The sequence below is a fragment of the Corythoichthys intestinalis genome, chromosome 3 (assembly GCF_030265065.1).
Source record: "Corythoichthys intestinalis isolate RoL2023-P3 chromosome 3, ASM3026506v1, whole genome shotgun sequence".
In the NCBI taxonomy this organism is placed as follows: Eukaryota; Metazoa; Chordata; class Actinopteri; order Syngnathiformes; family Syngnathidae; genus Corythoichthys; species Corythoichthys intestinalis.
Window position 1 is genome coordinate 66,574,014 of NC_080397.1, and position 23,472 is coordinate 66,597,485.

Sequence of the window (23,472 nt, forward strand, 5' to 3'; positions counted from 1 at the left end):
TCCTCCCTAGTTTTTGGTTCCGGAAACGTATGAAGAAAACATCCTTCATGTGTCATAATGTCTAATCGTTTCTACAAGTTCCAATAAAGCAATGCGTGATCAGCATGTTCGTTTTTGAAAGATTACCGGAGAAAAGTAGCACTTTTTACGTTGGGTCTATGCGAGGGCGGGTCTATAATGTCCCACTTCGGCTTTACTTCCGCTTTACGATGCGACGTCACGGTCTAAAAATAGCCTGCGTGCGGTACGCCATTGAGTGCCTGCTTGTGCCTAATCAAATGTCTCAAGTGGGATTGCTGCAGAGGCTGTCCTTCATCCTCCACTGCATCAGTCCCCCTTTTTTCACCTCTTTTATCAACAACATCGTCGTTTTGGGGCTTTTTGAAGAAACTTGGGACACTCAGTTGCCTTGACATTTTTCCGAGTAAGGCCAAAGACGTCATGCATCAGGAGAGACAATAGCTAATTAATATGCTCACTCGCCGCCCTGTGGTCTGGGGTGTGAATTGCAACCTGTCAAAATTACAGATGGACTTGTTTTTTTCCGTCACCGTTTTAAAAAAACGGTCAACGACGGAAAATATTCGGTTAACGCGACCCCTGATATATATATATTACAGATGCACCGATACTGGTATCGGCAGGGGGCGCCAATCCAGCCCAAAATGGTGGTATCGGCGAGTACCAACAAAGAAGGCCACGATACTATTTACCGGTCCATTATTATAACATTTGACCGCAGCATTTTTTTTTTCCACCTGCCGCTCACTACACTCTCTCTGTGTTGTGTGATGACACGTGAGCACCAAGCAGCTATCGCTATTGGCCTGCTCCAGACCAATGAGAGCGGGCCACTCCTAACCAATGACAAGGCCGCTTTTTTATATGGAGAAAACACAAACCAGGAGAAATGGCGGCGGTCGGGAAGTATTTCAAAACAGAAATCCCGTCAATTAAAATCAATAACTGCATGCAAGATTTGCGGCCTGAAAGTTTCGAGATGTGGAGTTAAATCGGCCAATTTCAATACCTCGAACCTGATAAAACATTTAAAGACGAAATGTGAACGAACACAACGAGTTTGAGCCTGCAAGAGCCGGAGTGGTATCCAGAGGAAGGGGGCTGGACCGGAGCAACAATCTCTGGTCACTTCACTACGTCTACTTTACTTTTATTGTGTTTCACTGAAAGAAATGCCGCAGTAATTTGGGAACTGTTTCCAAAGTAGGGTTGCCACCTTTCAGAAATAGAAATAAGGGAGTCCCCCCTCCCGAAAAAAGGAGGCTAATAGAGAGACTGGATGCTGTGGTAATTATTATTACAATTGTTAGCGTCCGCAAATGCGAAAACAAGGTTGGAACTCGAAGCAGACAGCAAGCGTGGGATACGTACAAGGGTTTAATGATTGCAAACAAAAAATAACACGCGATCGCGGGATAGAAGAAATAACAAAAGGAGTCCGTGACAGCCGGTCGTCTACAAACTCGAAGGTTATCTAAGACGATAGGCAGCCAAAATAAAAACACTCAAGCAAAGCAAAAAATGAATTGAAAAAACATGTTTAAGAGGGTAAATATATGAAAATGAAAATCTCGACCACTCCTTCATGCGATTTCTGCATCGCGACCCTTGTCATATTACCATGTTTCACCCATAAAATCCCGAAAAAATCCAGCTGTGGCCATTCACATCTTTGTCTTGACACTCGATGATACATGCTTTATGGAGTTTTTGGATCGAAACAAGGTAAGTACGCGATAATATCTCGTTAAAATCTTGGCGTCTTTAATTCTGCTCTCGCGTGCTCTCACCTCCAGTAAAGGTTTTGCTGTTTGAAAAATATATGGCGGAAAACACTCACTTGAAGTTCCACTCTGAAACCCCCAATTTGGCCAACTTTTAAAATTGTCCAATATGCATGTGTGATACATCATTGGAAAGCTTAAAATCTCACTTTTCTGGGGGAAGAAAATTTTTGAGCAGGAAGGCTTTTTTTTTTTTTTAAACAGCAAAATCCTATCTGGAGGTGAGAGCATGCGAGAGCAGATTTACAGACGCCACGAATTTAACGAATTATTAAAACTCCATGTAGCATGTATCACCGAGTGTCAAGACAAAGCTGTGAATGGCCATGGCTGGATTTTTTGGGAATTTTATGAGTGAAACATGGTAATATAACAAGGGTCAAGATGCAGAAATCGCAGACATCAAGGAGTGGTTGAGATGTTCTTTTTTTATATTTTACCCGAATAAAGGTTTTTTTTTTTTGGTTTTTTTTTTTCCTTTGTTTTGATCGATAATTTATCATCTAACATATTGGGGAAAATGCGAAAGTAACAAAAAAAATAATATTAACTGATAGTTATGAGGCAGATATCTGTGACTTTTTTTAAAGACACCAATTTTTTAATTCTGAAGTAATTTGTTTAAAAGTTCAAAATATGCAAGTGAATAATTATTTTAAGTCTTGTTCTTTTTTTTAAAAGGAAGTATTGGACATTGAATAATCAGAAAAAATTACAGACATTTTGAATAATAAATATTCTTTTTATGGCTGGGTTGAAGCAAAAGCGGTTGCACGATGTCTGTAAACGGGGGTTTCCAGGGTAAAAGGGACAAATTAAAAATACTTCGGGGCTTAATGGGCCATGAATCTGCTATGGCAGCATATAGACATATTGTTCTATCAAACACAAAAGTTGTTTTGGCTTAAAATACAGCAGTTTATTTTATAGAGGGTTGCAAGAGCAGAAACTGCTTTTCCAGTTTTGTTTGTGTTTTCCACCCAATATATTTTTAAAAAGCCCCGCTGTTCAAAATTTTTCTTCCCCCCAAACATTGAGATTTTAAGCTTTCCAATGATATATCACACGTGCAAATCGGACAATTTTGAAATTTGGACAAATTGGGGTCTTAGAGGGGAACTTAAATTCAACTGAGTGTTTTCCGCCATATACAGTGCCTTGCAAAAGTATTCAGCCCCCTTGAACCTTGCAACCTTTCGCCACATTTCAGGCTTCAAACATAAAGATATAAAATTTAAATTTTTTGTCAAGAATCAACAAGTGGGACACAATCGTGAAGTGGAACAAAATTTATTGGATAATTTCAACTTTTTTAACAAATAAAAAGCTGAAAAGGCCCCCTTGCGTTAATACTTTGTGGCGCCACCTTTTGCTTCAATTACAGCTGCAAGTCGCTTGGGGTATGTTTCTATCAGTTTTGCACATCGAGAGACTGACATTCTTGCCCATTTTTCCTTGCAAAACAGCTCGAGCTCAGTGAGGTTGGATGGAGAGTGTTTGTGAACAGCAGTCTTCAGCTCTTTCCACAGATTCTCAATTGGATTCAGGTCTGGACTTTGACTTGGCCATTCTAACACCTGGATACGTTTATTTTTGAACCATTCCATTGTAGATTTGGCTTTATGTTTTGGATCATTGTCCTGTTGGAAGATAAATCTCCGTCCCAGTCTCAGGTCTTGTGCAGATACCAAGAGGTTTTCTTCCAGAATCTTCCTGTATTTGGCTGCATCCATCTTCCCATCAATTTTAACCATCTTCCCTGTCCTTGCTGAAGAAAAGCAGGCCCAAACCATGATGCTGCCACCAGTGTTGTTAATCTTACTGAAAAAAAGTAATTAATTATAGTTACAAATTACTTCTCCCAAAAAGTAATTGCGTTAGTAACTCAATTACCTGAATGTAAGAGTAATTAGTTACTTGGCAAAGTAATTGGTGATAATTACTTTTTTTTTTTTTCCCCTAAAAAAAAAAAAAAAAACATTGGCCACACTATGTGAAGTTTTTTGTGAAGGTTTTTGGTACAATTGGCCCGAGCCCAATTCTTTACCCTAATTTACCCTTTACCCTGAATCAACTGTAAAAAGTTGTTAAAATTGCTCCCATTATTGCATTTGTTCCCTTCTCTCTACTTTCGACATATGAAAGTTTTAAAACTGTTTCATCATTTAAAGATAGATTCAAGTCAAGATTTTGCCGCTTTAGAAGTATTTATATAAAAAGATTAAAAAAAGATAAAAAGTTACTTAGGTTCGCTAGGAAGGTTCTCTACAACAGAGCCGTCCTAAAAAGTCTACTGCTTTAAGATGGCGGCTGTCTACTAACGCATTTAGTGCCATGCAGTGTTGTTAATTTTACTTTAAAAAAGTAATTAATTACAGTTACAAATTACTTCTCCCAAAAAGTAATTGCGTTAGTAACTCAGTTACCTGAATGTAAGCGTAATTAGTTACTTGGCAAAGTAACTAGTGATATGTTTTTTTCTTTCTCAAAAAAAAAAACACACACACACAGGTCACACAATGTGAAGCTTAAAGTGTTTGGGGGACAATTGGCCCTAGCCCAATTCTTTACCCTCCACTTAACTAGACACAAGGGTATTGCGATAACTAGCTAGTAACCTTTGCTATGTGTGGAAGTCATTTAAAGTTGTGACTCAATCGTTAAAGTTGTTAAAATTTCTCCCGCTATTGCATTAGTTCCCTCCTGTTTACTTTAAACATGTGTAAGTTTTAAAACTGTTTCATCATTTAAAGATAGATTTAAGTTAAGATTTTGCCGATTTAGGAGCATTTTAGATTTTAAAAAATTACTTAGGTTCGCTAGGAAGGATCTCTACATCAGGGCCTTCCTGAGAGGTCTACTGCTTTAAGATGGCGGCTGTTTACAAACGCATGTAGTCCTTAAAACATGTTGGCAGTGCAGCAGTGTCTATCTATGCATCTAGTTCTATAATATGATATCTACCGTGTCATGTGGGCGTAGTTTGTCGGCTATGGCTGCTGTCAGGTATTATTGGAGCCACCTAGCATCGCGGTTGCAACGGCGTCTTCCCCACTCCTGCTCTGCTCTCGTCCCCGTGAGTCCGTTTCTCTCAGACTTTTTTTTATTCAACCAACTTAGTAACGCATAGTAACGCACGCCTTTCCCGCCTCAGTAACGGTAACGGCGTTGCCAAGATGAGAAAAGTAATTAATTAGATTACTCATTACTGAAAAAAATAACGCCGTTAGTAACGCCGTTATATTGTAACGCCGTTATTAACAACACTGGCTGCCACCACCATGTTTGACAGTGGGGATGGTGTGTTCAGGGTGATGAGCTGTGTTGCTTTTACGCCAAACATATCGTTTTGCATTGTGGCCAAAAAGTTCAATTTTGGTTTCATCTGACCAGAGCACCTTCTTCCACATGTTTGGTGTGTCTCCCAGGTGGCTTGTGGCAAACTTTAAACGAGACTTTTTATGGATATCTTTGAGAAATGGCTTTCTTCTTGCCACTCTTCCATAAAGGCCAGATTTGTGCAGTGTACGACTGATTGTTGTCCTATGGACAGACTCTCCCACCTCAGCTATAGATCTCTGCAGTTCATCCAGAGTGATCATGGGCCTCTTGGATGAGTGATCATGGGCCTCTTGGCTGCATCTCTGATCAGTTTTCTCCTTGTTTGAGAAGAAAGTTTGGAAGGACGGCCAGGTCTTGGTAGATTTGCAGTGGTCTGATGCTCCTTCCATTTCAATATGATGGCTTGCACAGTGCTACTTGAGATGTTTAAAGCTTGGGAAATCTTTTTGTATCCAAATCCGGCTTTAAACTTCTCCACAACAGTATCTCGGACCTGCCTGGTGTGTTCCTTGGTTTTCATAATGCTCTCTGCACTTTAAACAGAACCCTGAGACTATCACAGAGCAGGTGCATTTATACGGAGACTTGATTACACACAGGTAGATTCTATTTATCATCATCGGTCATTTAGGACAACATTGGATCATTCAGAGATCCTCACTGAACTTCTGGAGTGAGTTTGCTGCACTGAAAGTGAAGGGGCCGAATAATATTGCATGCCCCACTTTTCAGTTTTTTATTTGTTAAAAAAGTTTAAATTATCCAATAAATGTTGTTCCACTTCACGATTGTGTCCCACTTGTTATTGATTCTTGACAAAAAAATTTCATTTCATCTTTATGTTTGAAGCCTGAAATGTGGCGAAAGGTTGCAAGATTCAAGGGGGCCGAATACTTTTGCAAGGCACTGTATATATTGGCTACGTCCACGAGAACTACTTCTGCTCTCTGGTGAGAACTACGGTGCAAGTAGCTACCCAGACATTCAGCTGGCGTGTTTGCTATGCGGCTCTGGTGAGCTGACGCCAGATCTGGCACACCTGCTGTCGGGGTAGTTCAATTGATTCCATTTATCACAATGCGATTTTGTTTTCTGCCCATTTTTATTTTATTTATTTATTTTTTATTCATTTCATTTCAGGCAGTTATTCATCTTCACGAATTCAGTTCTTTGCTTTCAAGAAACACAGAGAAAAAAGAAAAAAAGAAACAAAACCAAAACAAATGCCTGAAAGGGAGTGGGACGAAGAAAACTTATTAAATCCCACCCCGAGTTCTCAATTATCATCACATAAATATTTTCCTGCAACCTGTTTTTTTTTTTTTTTTAAGTTACATAGTATACGTTATTCCCCAACACATGTAACGGGAGGGCAGAACCCTCAATGCCGATTCCCTCAGTCAGCAATAGAGAAAAGAAAGACAACAAAACAATAATATGTAGATGGCGGAAAACACTCAAGTGACTTGAAGTTCCGCTCTGAGACCCCCAATTTGGCCAGATTTCAAAATTGTCCGATATGCATGTGTGATACATCATTGGAATGCTTAAAATCTCAATTTTCTGGGGGAGGAAACATTTTGAACTGGAGGGCATTTTTGGAAAAAAATATTTTTTTTAAACAGCAAAACCCTATCTGGAGGCGAGAGCATGTGAGAGCAGAATTAAAGACGCCACGATTTTAACAACATATTATTGCAAACTTGTTTCGATCCAAAAACTCCATTGAGCATGTATCATGAGTGTCAAGACACAGCTGTGAATGGCCACAGCCAGATTTTTGGGGGATTTTATGGGCGAAACATTGTGATATAGCAAGGGTCGCGATGCAGAAATCGCAGACAACAAGGAGTGGTTGAGATTTTCTTTTTCATATAGTTACCCTTTTAAATGTTATTTTTCAAATTTTCTTTGTTTGGATCGATTATTTATCATCTATTCTAATATATCGAAGAAAATGCGACAGTAACAAAAAAAATAGAGTTAAGCAATAGTTATGAGGTAGATATTCGTGACTTTTTTACAGACGCCAAATTTTTCATTGTGACGTAATTTGTAAAAGTTTAAAATATGCAAGTGAATAATTTTTTTAAAGTCGTTTTCTTTTTTTTAATTAAATATTTCTTTTTTTAAACTAAATATTAGACATCAATTAATAATTCTAAGCTAAAAATTAGAGACATTTTGAATAATAAATATAATTACTTACCTTCTTTTTGTGGCTAGGTTGAAACAAAAACGGTTGCGCGACGTCTGTAAACGGGGGTTTTCAGGGTAAAACGGGCAAATTAAAAATAGTTCGGGGGCGCTTTGTAAGCCATGAATCTGCTATGGCAGCATATAGACATATTGTTCTATCAAACACAAACGTTTTTTTTGGCTTAAAATACAACTGTTTCTCTGCAAGAGGGGTGCAAGAGCAGAAACTGCTTTTTCAGTCTTGTCTGTGTTTTCCGCCATATGTATTAGGGCTGTCAAAATTATCGCGTTAACGCGTGGTAAGTAATTTTTTTAATTAATCACGTTAAAATATTTGACGCAATTAACGCACATGTCCCGCTGAGACAGTATTCTCTGCCTTTGGTAAGTTTTACGGCAAGGCTTTTTGTGCTGTCCAACAGCGAACTCTTGTGGTCACTTTGCGACATGGTTTATTTTTTTCTTGCCAGTTCAATATGGCTGCACGACGTCTCGGGCTGACGCCTACGTTGTAATGTTGTGCTTATATGATCCTTGGACATGATTTGTCCGTAAGTATGGTTGTTGTAAAGAACGTACATATTACGTTAGTAAGCGAAATGTTATATTCTTTGTATGAGACGCTTTTTGTTTATGTTTAGTGAACCTGTATAGCGTGCTAAGCTAACGTTGTTGCTAATGCAATGCTTGTGTACTTTTTTTGGGTAGTTTTACGACGGTCTGAAGGGGACAATGGTTTGAGGCCATTTTATTAATAAATCAGATGAAAAAGGAAGAAGTCTGATTATTGAGGCGTCGTTCACTAGCTGTCTAGCTTTGGAAAAAGTAGATGCTTCGGGGTGAGGACAGCATAGACCCGATTTAAATGACAGTAGAGTGAAATGCCCACTACAGTCCTTATGTACCGTATGTTGAATGTATATATCCATCTTGTGTCTTATCTTTCCATTCCAACAATTTATTTTACAGAATTTATATATAATTTACAGAAAAATATGGCATATTTTACAGACGGTTTGAATTGCGATAAATTACGATTAATTTAAGCTGTAATTAACTCGATTAAAATTTTTAATCGTTTGACAGCCCTAAATACATATACAGCAGGGGTCGCGTTAACCGAATATTTTCCCATCCGTCATTTTGACAGGTTGCAATTCACACCCCAGACCACAGGGTGGCGAGCGAGCATATTAATTAGCTATTGTCTCTCTTGATGCATGACGTCGTTGGCCTCATTCGGAAAAATGTCAAGGCAACTGAGTGTCCGAAGTTTCTTCAAAAAGACCCAAAACGACGATGGTGTTGATAAAAGAGGTGAAAAAAGAGGGACTGATGCAATGGAGAATGAAGGATGACAACGAATCAAGTGAATCGCCGGTTCACTCCTCACTGCGGCAAGCAGTTGAAAACACCGCCAATTACCAAGAAGGGCAAGTGATAACACGGTTAAAGCGGCATAAAGCCAAAAAAGCGGACCAGACGAGCCACAGCTTGAAATTATTTCAAGGAAAATATGGAGGGTGCCACCACTGTGTGTACTCTTTTTGCTAAACTGAGTTCGCATACCACGGTAGCACGTCGGCTATGAACGAACACTTGACGCGCCGTCACCCAGGTGTATTTCGGAAGACAACAGGAAACAACAAGCTAGCGGATTGTAATCCATAAAATTTTCTAACGACTTTTTTAAAAAGTTGCTTTTATGTGCGTTGCATCAACGTGCATTTTTATTTAATAATAATAATTTTAAAAAATTAAAAAATATATATATAATGGAATTATATAATATTTAATATTATAACTTGGGGGGTGTATATATATATATATATATATGTATATATATATATATATATCCTGTATATACATAATATAATAAAAATATATATGGAAACACAGCACTGGCCTGTTTACTGTAATCCATGACTTCACTAACGTTAGTTACTTTATATTATAAAGTATTAATGTATTATTGTGTGTATATACATATAGTGACTGCATCAAGATATAGTCATTTTAAAAATTTAAGTGACAGGTAAAAATAGATTATGACCGGATTTTTATGACCCTGTCAGTCAAAATGACAGACAACGAAAAAGTCTAGCGCAACCTCTAATATACAGTTCACACACATTTATATTGCGTGTATCCATACCAATATGTAAGAAGACTTCCACAAACATATATATACATTTAAGACCCTCCCTGAATATATTTTGACCAAATGAATTGTTTATAGTGCAACTTAAATATATGAATATTTTTACACTCTCGAAGTAATGAACTCAGATTGTTCCATAATTTAAATTTAAAATTTATGGGTTTACGTTAAAGATTTTGCAGTTCATCTCAAAAACAATAAATTATCTTGTTCAGAACAATTCTAGACTTTTGTAGGGATGAAATCTAACACTTTTCCCTCTGAAAACAGACCCGACAACGACCCGGCACCCGTCCATGGCGTTACCAACGACAACGACCCGGCGCCTCATAGGGGAGTGTGACTGACGGTGCAGGGCCCTGGCCCAGGCTCGTGAGCCTCTTCAAACTGCGGGAGATATTAATCGGCCCCCAGGGAGGGGGAACTACTTTCCGCCCGGTGCGCGTCGTCACCCGGAGGTGGGAGATAGGGATAAGAGTACTTGACGAAAATCAAATCAATAAAATCAAGTTTAATCCAAATGACTGACAGCATATGTTGCATTTAATGCCAGTTCCTACACAAGGCATGTTGACAATGCATGTCAAGCATGTAGCAGTCCATGAGTTGGTCAAACGTTCCGATTTGTTGGTTTCCGTCTGAGGACTTGTTCGTGATTGCAGCTAATGGATCGAAAAACAATACACATACTATCACTCGTTTTTTATCCAAATAATGTGCGTGGCAGTCCTCTTGTGTGCAAAGTAAGGTGTTTTTATCATCTCTTGGGCAGAGCAGGAGATAGTCATGTAGGATTTGTAATGGGCAAAGCAAAGTTGACTCCTCTTCCAGAGCAAACAATTCCAAGGTTGGAACTCTGTGCTGCTGTGCTTGCGGTAGAGTTAGCAGACCTAATCTCGGAAGAGCTCGACCTCCAGCTGGATGCCACAACCTTTTATACAGACAGCAAAGTAGTTTTGGGCTACATTTCCAATGAAACCAGGCGCTTCTACGTTTACGTAAGCAACCGGGTGCTACGTATTCGAAGGTGACATAAAATTGAAGCTTGGATCATTTTTAATTTGAGCCTGTTGGCTGACAAATTCTACAAAATAGTGGAAGGGAGGAAATGAAACATTATATTCCTGCTTGTACAGTGAACCAATTGTTGCCCACTTCTGCTGCATATTAAATGGAAGTTTTTGCACAATTGGGTGAATGCCTCTTGCTGTGTCAAGAAAAGAGAGACCAGGCAGGTCTCCTTCTGCTCTGGCTGATTCAAGTTCCATCAGAAGATCACTCAATTTTGTTAATTTTGAATGATCTCGGTTTGCTAATTTTGGAAAGGCATCCACTCGTTTGAAGAGAGCATCTTCTATTGCTTCTGCTGAGCCATAAGTTCGTTCGAGCCTATCCCATATCATGTCCAATCCCGTTTGTGGATTGTTTATGTGTATTGCTCTTATCTGTTCAACATGTTCTGACGACTCTTTGCCAAGCCACCTAAGCAGAAGGTCCATCTCTTCACATGGTGTCAGGTTCAAGTCTTGTGTGGCGTTCTGAAAAGAACGTTTCCATGCACGATAGTTTTGTGGCTTGTCATTAAACTGAAGCAAACCTGTAGCTACAAGTTCCCTTCGAGCAAAGTACCTTACAAAGTCACTCATATTATCATTGTTGTTGTTGGAGACTGAAGGTGTGTTGACGCGTTGAGGTACGTGATGAACATTCACATGTCGATGTCCAGATAGCAGCATAGGAGTGTCACATGGTTTCTCGAACATCACTCCACGATGCCTTTGAAGACCTTCATCCTTATAAGTGTGAGTTCGTTGTGTGGTGAGATGAGAAGATGCATGAGCTTGGTTTGTTAAGAAAGGTTTAGCTTCCGGTTTAAGCTGTGAAGGAGAATAACTGTAAGTGTGACTTGGTTCCGTTTTTGGCAGGACACCAGCATCATGAAGTTCTGACTCTCTTTCTTTCGCTTGTTCGGTAACATATTGTTCAATGCGTTTTTGAGCTTCTAAAAGAGCAGAATCAGCACTTAAACTGCTGCGATGCTCTTCCATCTCGTTCTCTACAGCAGCTTCGAGTGCTTCTGCCTCAGCAACGGCTGCTGCCGTTTCTTTTTTAGCATTGAGCAAGTCCATGGATGCTTCCAACTTAGCTTTTTCAAGTTTCAACTTCATCTCTTCTTCTGCGTCGAGAAGACGTGCTTTTGCTGCTTCTGCTCTCGCCCTTGCCCTGGCTGCGGCGGACCCAGTTGATGAAGCACTTAAAGAGTTTGAGGTGTGGGAGCGCGTCTTTAATGAAGCTTCTGTAGCTTCCAAAATGACATCGCAGGGCACGGTTTCTCAAAAGACGGGCACTTTATTGCTTTTCTGTGAAATGCCTTCGAATGCCGTGAAAACTAAAAGATGTACAAATAAAGCTTAGACACTTAAACAAAAAAAGGTAACGTGCTAAACAGAAAACAAAGCTAACCTCGTGGCCGCCTGCCACTTTGGAGGTCCTGGGCGATTGAACGCAAACTCGTGTGCATACAAAGCTTTACAAAACAATAGTCCAATTAATAACAGTTACAAACACATTGTACATATCATAATATAACAGAAAATACCTTGCGCAGCTAGCACCTGTTTATTTCTATGCAGCTCGTCAAGTCTCTGCTGCTGCGTGTGGCTTAATGGAAGTCCTTTTTTGTCTGAGCGAGAGCAGGTCTCGCTGTAACTCACGCCACGCAAATCTCGCGAGACTAGTGGTAACCAAAGCAATTACTATACAAATATTTACAAACAAGTAATTTTCAATATGAATGAAACGACTTTCAATAAATACTGTAACTTTTTACCTTCAACAATTACTAAAACATTATTTTAATACAAGAACTATTTGTTAACCGTTACACTCCCACAACTAGCCAGGAATCAAACAATTTAATGCATTCATTCGTTTTCCATGTTGCTAATCCATCGTAGGCATTTATTTACGGCATATCATGGACTTCATTACCTATTGACATGACAGTTCGTCATTCTTTGCGTTTAATAGTTTTAGCTCTGTGGCATGATGCATTGTCCACTTGGAAAATGACATTTTCAATTGAAGGGATAAGAAAGCTGTCTAAAATTTCAATGTAAACTTGTTTAAGGTTTAACCACAGCCATCTCCCCAGTGTCTTTGCCTGACATGCAGCCCCATAACATAAGAACTGAGGGAATTTTGATGTTTTCTTCAGGCAGTCATCTTTGTAAATCTCACTGGAACGGCACCAAACAAAAGTTCCAGCATCATCACCTTGTCCAATGCAGATTCTTGACTCATCACTGAAAATAACCTTCATCCAGTCATTCACACAGTCCACGATTACCTCTCCTTAGCCCATTGCAGTATTGTTCTTTTAAGTTTCAATGTGTGTCAAAATTAAAGCCCACAACATGCTGCCTTGACATCCTTCCTTCAAACTTTATCAAAACTGTTTTTTATAGCCCCAGACATACTTCAGATTAAAAGGCTTCTCTCCAAACAGCAGAGTTTCCACAGACTTTAAAAACCTCTTCTAAAAAAAAAACAAATCTGGATGCCTCAACCATTAGTAATTATAGGCTCATATCAACTGACATTCCTGGGGAAAATTATCGAAAGGGTTGTGTTCGAACAGATTCAGGTTTTTATGATGCAAAACAATCTTTTTAACTCATTTCTGTCTGGATTTCGGCCACAACACAGCTCTGAGACCGTGCTTAAAGTCCTAAATGATATTCGTCGGAATACTGATACAGGCAAATCATCTGTTCTGCTACTATTGGATCTCAGCGCCGCATTCGACATGGTTGATAACAACATACTACTCATCAGATTGTAACACTGGGTAGCGCTTACTGACACTGTTGTTCAGTGGTTCACATCTTATTTACATGATAGGTATTTATTTGTATCAATCGGAAACCATCAGTCGGAACGAACCAAATTCACGTGTGGAGTCCCTCAAGGGTCAATTCTTGGACCACTCTTATTTAACATCTATATGCTTCCCCGAGCTCAGATTATGGAACAGTATGACATCTCCTATCACACCTCTGCAAATGGCACACAACTCTACATTTCTGTGTCCCCACATGATTATAGTCCCTTAGTCTCCCTGAGTAAATGCATTCATCATATCAATGAATAGATGTGCCAGAATTTTCTCCAGTTAAATGTGAAGAAGACAGAAGTGATCATTTTTGGGCCAAAAAAGGAAAGGTCAAAGATTAGGAGGCACCTTAGCAAAATGTTACTTACAGCTACAAATCAAGTCAAAAACCTTGGCGTTATTATTGACTCAGACCTAAAATTTGATAGCCATCTAAAGTCCGTCACTAAATCTGCTTATTACCACCTAAAAAATATTGCTAGAATTAAGGGGCTTCTGACTCAACTAGACATAGAAAAACGTATGCATGCATTCATTTTCAGCAGATGGGACTATTGCAACAGTATATTTACAGGTCTTGATAAAAAGTCCGTCAGGAAGCTGCAGCTAGTACAGAATGCTGCAGCCAGAGTCCTCACAAATACAAGTTAAACCGGACCACATTACACCGGCTTTGAAATCGTTACACTGGCTTTCAGTGAGTCTAAGAACAGACTATAAAATACTACTGCTCGTCTACAAAACACTTAATGGCTTTGGACCAAAATACATGCTTGATTTGTTAGATTCTTGTGAAACATCTAGACCCCTAAGGTCGTGTGGAACCGGTCTCCTGTATGTTCCAAGAACGGAGCTGGGTGAAGCAGCATTGAGTTATTATCTGGAACAAGTTACCTGAAGGTCTAAAGTATGCTCAAACTGTTAGTTCCTTTAAATCAGGGCTATGAACGCTTTTGTTTAGCACTGCATATCCATAACAGCAGTATTTCGCAAGAGCCCGAGGCTGTCGTATTGTCCGTCATTTTTTAGATCTATTCTCATTGTTTTCAATTAGTCGTGCAAGTTATAGAGCAATTCATGGAAGCCCCAGTGTTATCTGACGCTGTAAACTCATTGGATGCGTTGCATAAAATGCGTTATGTGGAAAAGCTTCAGTCTATCCATTCACCAGATCCATATTTGATGCCTAAATCGATATTTTTCGACCCGCTGTCTTCGCCCTCTCTGCCTGACATCTGCTACCCTGATATCTACAACTATCTTGTCCACACAAAATCAGCCTATTCTCACAAAAGTTTGAAAAACTTTAAGAGCAGCACTCTAAGCAAAATTACATTACCCCGTGTGACCCTTTACTTCCAATTTTCTAAAATGGCGACAATCAATTAAAAAAAATTGTTTTAAAAAGGTGACTGCGACGCGTCAAGGATAGGCGCATTTTGGACTATTTCTTCGCATTTTGGACTATTTCTTCAATAAAATACACAACTGTGTCTGCCTCATTTGCAAAAAGACAGTCGCGGAAGATACGCAACGAGAAATTCAAGCAACTTGAAGCTAATTTAATTTCACAGCAGCAGTATTTCGCAAGAGCCCGAGGGTCGAAAGAGAACGCCACAAAGGCAAGATTGTTGAAATTTTATATTAAAAAAAATAATAATAAAGCAAATATGACACACAGAAGGGCTTGCTAATATTTCTTTAAATGTATTGTTCTACGTAAATCAACCCAGGTAGCCCCCCACATTTTTACCACACCAAATCTTGCCCCCTTTGCAAAAAGTTTGGACACCCCTGTTTAACTGATGATCCGTAGACGAGGCCAGCTTCTTTCACTTGGTACCAGCTAAATATTACCGTAATTTCCCGAATTTTTTTTCCCCAAAATCAACTGGTAAACTCATGGTGCGCATTATAAACGGGTACATGGATGGAGACAGAAATATATATGTATTACATATATATATAAACCGATTTTTTTCATTGACACGGCCACGTTGTGTTGAAGAAACGTATGCGGCCACCCGTTGCCGACCATTGCGGTACGTGACGTCACCGTTTTGTTTCGGTATTACTTCATTCGGCCAAATGATTTCGTCTGTGTTAAATTCTGCTTTTTTCACTCTTCATAAAGCACAGAATTTAGTTTCTTGAACTCATTTGAGTCGACGTTTATTGCAGCTCCGCAATTCGGACTATAACAAATGTAAGGACACACACTTCCTGTGTCCGTCAACTATATCGGTCCCTCGGGAAACTCAAACCCAAATAACAATAGTTCCTTTTGTTACTAGTGTCGTGCTGACAGCTATGAGCCTCTCACGGATTTCCGACTTACGTTCTCACTTTCATTTTACCGTATCAATCCATGGAAGAAACATTTATTCATCATGAGGAAACGAGCAAGTTATACAGCAGCCTTTATAAGAAAAGTCACATCTGTTTTGTTTTCTCCTAGATTCTGGTAAGTTGGAGAAGTTGTCAAATCATAGCCTGGCTCTGCCAGACTATTCTCCCTGTATTTTTCAAACACTGAGAGATATAGTCTGGAACCCCTCCCATTAACGGCCTTTTCGAGCAGATACAAAATCAATCGACAAATCAGATTCGTTTATTTGCGTCACGTGTTCTTCACAAGCAACGTCACTCTTGCGCGTCGAAAGTCGTCCCTTCAGCAACACAGACGGTGAACGGCAGAGCCGAGAATATGTTCCAATCCACGGTAAAATCAGTTTTAAATGACCAAAAACACATCGACACGAGTCACTGACAACAATCTGTCTCGCGCTAGCCATGTCGAATAAACTCCGCTCTCTTCGTATGTTTACTTCCGCGCGCAAGTCCGTCATCCTGAAGTCGCCATTTTTCTAACGTCACGTCTGCCCGTCGCTGATTGGTCCACTCCGCTGTCTGTATGCTGTGGCTTGCTCCGCCCTGGAAATTGTTTCCGTGGGAAGGGTGGCCAGACTCAATAGCTGGAACAGCGTTGAGTCTGGTGTACCAGGCTAGTCAAATCATATTATTACCGTAAATATTGTCAGTTCACGTTAATGTTTTGAACTACCAATGTGCTATGCTTGAGCTGTGTTTCACCAGTCAGTAAAATGACATCTCTGTATCTGTACACAAGCTCTGTTTTCTTGTATTCTTCTATTTATTGGTGCTAAAATTAGGGTGCGCGTTATAAACGGGTACAATAATTTCCCCTAGATTTTACAAGTAAATTTGGGGTGCGCATTATACACGGGTGCGCCTTATATTCGGGAAATTACGGTATTCAAAAAATAATGATGGTGTAAGAAATAAACATCTTGAATTTGAAACTGTATGTTTTCGGCGATTAGCCTCGCAATGATCTTAATTGTGGTTGTCAGCCCAAAACCCTCTAAACATATATTAAATGCATCTTACCAGGTGTAAAATGACTACTACATAGTCTGTGGTGATCGTTTGGTGCCCAGTTTTCTCGTCGAATTGCAGCAGTCCGTCTCGCTCTCCTCTCCGGGTCTCTCGGAAAACGGTAGAACTTCAAGTCTCTCCGTCTATCTTCTCTGTTACTGCAACCAACCGCCACACACGCCTTCACCATTTTGATTATTAATGTTAACGAGCAGAAAAACACGCCATAATAGGAGGAATTTACGTAGCGGTCATGCGTAAACCTGACGAGCTGACGGACAATATGGCGTGGAGGCGTGGTTGCGACGTCATGTGAGTGGGGTCTATTGGTGTTTCTCCAAAAATCCATCTGGACATGCTCAGAAAACACTTGTAGATAACTTAAAAAAAAAAAAAAAAAAAAAAACACCCGAACAATTAATTTGATAGTTTTTATTCATAGTTTTTTAAAGACTACTTAGATGGACTCACGATTTCTCAAGAAAGCAACTAAAAGGCTTGCCCCCCCCACCCCCACCCCCCTACCTTCCTCTTTTATTTTGTTAACATTAGTTTAGTTATTTAATACTTCATCTTATTTCTTGTTCATTATAATATCAATGTTATCTATGGTAACATTGAACTATTAATGTTTATTTTCTTGTTTTTTTTGGTTGTTTTTTTTTTTTTGTGTGTGTGTGTGTGTGTGGGTCTTGCTGTATTTTGTTTTGTTAGTGATGTATGTAAGAAGAACCTGCTCACAAAACAGCCAATCACAACTCTGGAATTGTGTCAGTCTAAACGTTCACTTTTCGTTCGTATACCAGATGACCATGCTAAGATTAATAGATCTGTTATTTCTGTTCTGGCTGAGATGTACTGCATTAAAAAATTCAAATAAAAAGATATATATAAAAAAAAAAAAATTAAATTAAAAAAAACACCCAAAGAACAATTAATTTGATAGTTTTTAACCATGACTTGGAGTAATATTTTTGTGATTGTGTTTTACAACAGATTATTTGGCTGTACTGGTAGTTTTTTTTTTCTAAAGTAGTTACGGGTGACTTGTGTCTCTAAAAACGCGACAAGGGGGGAGACAAAACTCATGCACTAGTAATTAGTGATTTTTAACCTGTAACAAAGAAAAAACACAAGTAGAACAAAAAAAAAAAATCACTTGCAAACGGAAAAAAAGAATTTAATACATTTTTTTCCCATGTTTATTTCACAATGCAAAATTGTTTTGAACGTTTTTTTTGTTTGTTCTCAGATGAACAACAAGTTGAGGAAGGAAATTTGGATATAGACATTGAAGGAACAAAAGAGGCAAAGACTTGACTGAGTCACAGCCAAAAAGTGTTGATGACAGTGTTGATTTCTATTCACTATTCCCCCTCCCAATTAAAGTCTGTGACAGTCACAGCCAATTATACTGTTAAACTGGAAATTATGTTGTTGTAAAGTGTATTAAATTCTTATTCATTTGCCCCTTTTGATTTATGAGTACCTGCCCCTCCAGGTCTCTGCACGGCCCTGAAACCCTGAGTCTAGTCTTTTCTCAACTCATTCCTCAAGCACTTACTGCAAATGTTCCTTTATAGAAGATAATGGATGGATGGATACTTAATTGCTGTACTTAGTACAGGGATTTTAATAAACTCTTCAGACTCATTTTTGGCAGGTTGTGAAATTAAAAAAGACAACACTGTGTGAAAAGCATAATACTGTAATTGCTTCCAAATGATCTTGATTGTCATGTACTGTACACTTAGTGATTATATAAAGTTAAAAAGCAAAACTGCTTCATTGATTTGTCCTTTTTTTGGACACCCGCATTACAGTGTCAGATTTTTAAAAATACTATGGCACATTCATGGTCTGGCATTCGCCAGTAAAAACTGCTTCATACGATGAATATAATTTTACATTTACAAGCAGCAGTTAAACTGAGAATAAAAACAGTGCTTTGGTGGTTCCAGTGTGTCAATTTCACTTCCCTTCTGTGAGACTGGCCTCTACAGAGTAGTGTCTCCATTGCTTAAACAATGTGAAACTCGGCGAGCAGAGCAACCAAGAGGAAAATGGCGTAGAAGGTGAGGAGAAAGACGCCGTAAGGCCGACCCAAGTGGAAACGGCTCAATGGAACGATGAGGAAGGACAGAACCAAAGACAACCCTAGAGAACCTGCCAGGATCCACGTCAGCAGTCCCTCTGGTTCCAACTGAGAAGGAAAAGAAGCAGTGGTTAATTCATGGATGGCGATAGATTTTATAAATACAGTAATGTAGTAACAGGTGTGGATAGAGTAGCCCAAAATTTTATTCAAGTAAGAGTAGTGTTACTTCAAAATAACATTACTCAATTAAAAGTAGTCATCTGAAAAAATGTACTCAAGTTGGAGCCGGGCGGTATACCGAAAATTTTCCGTTACCGAAATTCTTCATGATGACCGACGTAATTTTGACCATGTCGGTAAATTCAGTAATTTATTAAAACAAGAAAAGTATTTTCATCCCGCTTTGAATCTGTTGTTCGGCTATGTTTTAAGAGTGTTTTAAGAAAGCACTCAGTGTGCTTACCTTCATCAGGGGTCGCGTTAACCGAATATTTTCCGTCGTTGACCGGTTTTCTAAAACGGTGACGGAAAAAACTGAAGTCCGTCATTTTGACAGGTTGCAATTCACACCCCAGACCACAGGGTGGCAAGTGAGCATATTAATTAGCTATTGTCTCTCTTAATGCATGACGTCGTTGGCTATTCTGTCAGAATATTGTAGCGTCACCGGGGTCTGGCGGCGGCACCCTGATTGACACATCAACGCGAGGTTCTTATTGGTGCACCCGGTGTGCCAGCGCGTCATCCAATTGGTGGACTAGATTGCCGCCTGTGTATAGACCCCAATCACATGACGTCACAACTCCGCCCCCCTGACTGGTGCCGCCATATTGTCCGTTAGCTCGTCGTGTTTACACATTACCGCTACGTACATGCCTCCTATTACGGCGTGTTTTTCTGCTCGTTAACATTAATAATCAAAATGGTGAAGGCATGTGTGGCGGTTGGTTGCAGTAACAGAGAAGATAGACGGAGAGACTGAAGTTCTACCGTATTCTGGGAGACCCGAAGAGGAGAGCGAGATGGACTGCTGTAATTCGACAAGAAATGTGGGCACCAAACTATCACCACAGACTATGTAGTAGTCATTTTATATCTGGTAAGATGCATTAAATATATATTTAGAAGATTTAAAACGAAATTCTATTGAATATGTCATCATTACCCTTTTTAAAAATTAAGTGACGGGTAAAAATAGATTATGACCGGATTTTTATGACCCTGTCAGTCAAAATGACAGACAACGAAAATGTCTAGCGCAACCTCTGGTATGAAGTCGCAGGGTTATCAGGAACTCAAACGAACAGAAGCCCGGTAGGCTAACGCTAGCGGCCAGTGCTACAAGCAAACATGATGGAGTTGGCCTTAAGGGAGCTTCGCTGAACTTTCAACCGACATTAAGTAGATTCTTGCCGGCTAACGCTACAAATGAACGTGATGGAGTCTGATAGCGGCTCTAACCTTGTCAAAACGGCTGAACTTAATGAGTGGATTGGGCACGGACTGCATCTTGCAATTAGTATGTCACATTATTTTGAATCGGTGTGTGTGTGTGATTTCTTTGATACATTTTATGATGGTAAAGCATTCATCATAAATTATAATTCAACAGTGAAGCCTATGATATGACAGTTTATTGGCCACAGCTATTTTCTGTATGTATTTTTTGTATGCTTGCTTTATTCTGTGTCATGACTGCCATCATAAAATCTTAAATGTTTCATTGGCAAAAGAGCAATATAGCTTCAGGTACAGACTGCATCTAGCAATTAGTGTGTCGCATTATTTTGTATCTGTGTGTGTAATTGATATATTTTATGATGGTAAAGCATTCATCATAAATTATAATTCAACAGTGAAGCCTATAATATGACCGTTTAATGGCCACAGCTATTTTTCTGTATGTGCTTGCTTTATTCTGTGTCATGACTGCCATGATAAAATCTTAAATGTTTCATTGGCAAAAGAGCAATTTAGCTTCAGGCACGGACTGCATCTAGCAATTAGTGTGTCGCGTTATTTTGTATCTGTGTGTGTGTGTGATTTCTTTGATATATTTTATGATGGTAAAGCATTCAGCATAAATTACAATCCAACAGTGAAGCCTATAATGTGACCGTTTAATGGCCACAGCTATTTTTCTGTATGTGCTTGCTTTATTCTGTGTCATGACTGCCTTAAATGTTTCATTGGCAAAAGAGCAAATTAGGTAAAAAAAAAAAAGCACGGAGAAACAGTTAATTTGTATTAATATTATATTATCGTCATTTATCATTATCGAGGTAAATCTGCTCAATATACCGTGATACGTACTTAAGGCCATATCGCCCAGCCCAAACTCAAGTACAGTGGGGAGAAGAAGTATTTGATACACTGCCGATTTTGCTGGTTTCCCCACTTGCAAGCCATGTAGAGGTCTGTAATTTGTATCATATGTTCTCTTCAACTGTGAAGGACGGAATCTAATACAAAAATCCAGAAAATCACATTGTATAATTTTTAAATAATACATTTGTATTTAACTGCATGAAATAAGTATTTGATACATTACCAACTAGTAAATATTTCGGCTCTTGGTTCTTTTTTAAGAACCTCTCCTGTTCTCCACTCATTACCGGAAGTAACTGCACCTGTTTGAACTTGTTACCTGTATAAAATACACCTGTTCACATGCTCAAACAAACAAACTCCAACCTCTCCACAATGGCCAAGACCAAAGAGCTGTGTAAGGACATCAGGGATAAAATAATAGACCTGCACAAGGCTGGGATGGGCTACAGGAAAATAAGCAAGCAGCTTGGTGAGAAGGTAACAACTGTTGGAGCGATTATTAGAAAATGGAAGAAGTTCAAGTTGACGGTCAATCTGCCTCGTTCTGGGGCTCCATGCAAGATCTTACCTCGTGGGGCATCACTAATCATGAGGAAGGTGAGGGATCAGCCCAGAACTACACGGCAGGACCTGGTCAATGACCTGAAGAGAGCTGGAACCACAGTCTCAAAGAAAACCATAGGAAACACATTACGCCGTCATGCATTCAAATCCTCCAGCGCACGCAAGGTCCCGCTGCTGAAGCCAGTGCATGTCCAGACACGTCTGAAGTTTGCCACTGACCATCTGGATGATCCAGAGGAGCACTGGGAGAAGGTCATGTGGTCGGATGAGACCAAAATGGAACTTTTTGGTCCGAACTCGGCTCGTCGTGTTTGGAGGAAGAAGAAGGATGAGTACAACCCCAAGAACACCATCCCAACCGTGAAACATGGAGGATGAAACATCAGTTTTTTTGGGGCTGCTTCTCTGCCAAGGGTACAGGACGACCGCACCATATTGAGGGGAGGATGGATGGGGCTATGTATTGCCAGATCTTGGCTGACAACCTCCTTCCTTCAGTGAGAGTCCTTAAGATGGGTCGTGGCTGGGTCTTCCAGCATGACAACGACCCAAAGCACACAGCCAAGGCAACTAAAGAGTGGCTCCGTAAGAAACATCTTAAGGTCCTGGAGTGGCCTAGCCAGCCACCAGATCTGAACCCGATAGAAAATCTATGGAGGGAGCTGAAAGTCCATGTTGCCCGGCAGCAGCCCCGAAACCTGAAGGCTCTGGAGAAGATCTGCATTGAGGAGTGGGCCAAAATCCCTGCTGCAGTGTGTGCAAACCTTGTCAAGGGCTACAGGAAACGTTTGGTATCTGTAATAGCAAACAAAGGTTTCTGTACCATTAAGTTCGATTTTTGTGATTTATCAAATACTTTTTTCATTCAATTAAATGCAGATTTATTATTTAAAACTCATACAACGTGATATTGTTTTTTTGTATTTTTTGCTGGGAAAGCCAGCAAAATCGGCAGTGTATCAAATACTTGTTCTCCCCACTGTTTGAGTAAAAAAGTATTTGGTGAATGGAGTACTCAAGTAATTAGTAACATTGTGAGAAAATCCTTAAAATGTTTTATCTTAAGATGATTATGTAAACTGTTATTATTATACTGTACTATAATATATTGCATAACCACATTAAGCCAAAGTACGATGCAGGATTAGGGTCAAATCAAGGAGAAGAAACAAACAAAAAAAAGGACCACGAGATTAAAGTCGTACTGGTAATACAAGAAAATAAGTCGTATTATTATACTGTATAGGGTAAACCGCTACACACTTTACGTACAGTGCCTTGCAAAAGTATTCGGCCCCCTTGAACCTTGCAACCTTTCGCCACATTTCAGGCTTCAAACATAAAGAGATAAATTTTTAATTTTTTGTCAAGCATCAACAAGTGGGACACAATCGTGAAGTGGAACAAAATTTATTGGATAATTGAAACTTTTTTAACAAATAAAAAACTGAAAAGTGGGGCGTGCAATGTTATTCGGCCCCCTTGCGTTAATACTTTGTAGCGCCACCTTTTGCTCCAATTACAGCTGCAAGTCGCTTGGGGTATGTTTCTATCAGTTTTGCACATCGAGAGACTGACATTCTTGCCCATTCTTCCTTGCAAAACAGCTCGAGCTCAGTGAGGTTGGATGGAGAGTGTTTGTGAACAGCAGTCTTCAGCTCTTTCCACAGATTCTCGA

The 23,472-nt window shown here is 39.5% G+C and overlaps 1 protein-coding gene and 1 long non-coding RNA gene across 5 annotated transcripts in view; one reads left to right on the plus strand and one right to left on the minus strand.

Moving 5' to 3' along the window:
• LOC130913654 (uncharacterized) overlaps positions 1–10,887 on the plus strand; it is a 41,829-nt gene extending 30,942 nt beyond the window's left edge. Inside the window, exon 4 of the long non-coding RNA XR_009062798.1 lies at positions 9,778–10,887. This is a non-coding gene — a long non-coding RNA (uncharacterized LOC130913654). The remainder of the gene's footprint in view (positions 1–9,777) is intronic.
• The window catches only part of LOC130913650 (mitochondrial sodium/calcium exchanger protein), a 69,549-nt gene continuing 49,661 nt past the window's right edge, over positions 3,585–23,472 (minus strand). For 3 of the 4 annotated variants that reach the window (XM_057832425.1, XM_057832426.1, XM_057832424.1), the window contains one exon: positions 17,957–19,004. In XM_057832425.1, coding sequence (XP_057688408.1) covers positions 18,822–19,004 — 183 coding nt within the window. In that variant the 3' untranslated portion in view covers positions 17,957–18,821. Of the gene's footprint in view, positions 3,627–17,956; positions 19,005–23,472 lie in introns of those variants that run through there. The other variant, XM_057832427.1, reaches the window with a different exon arrangement.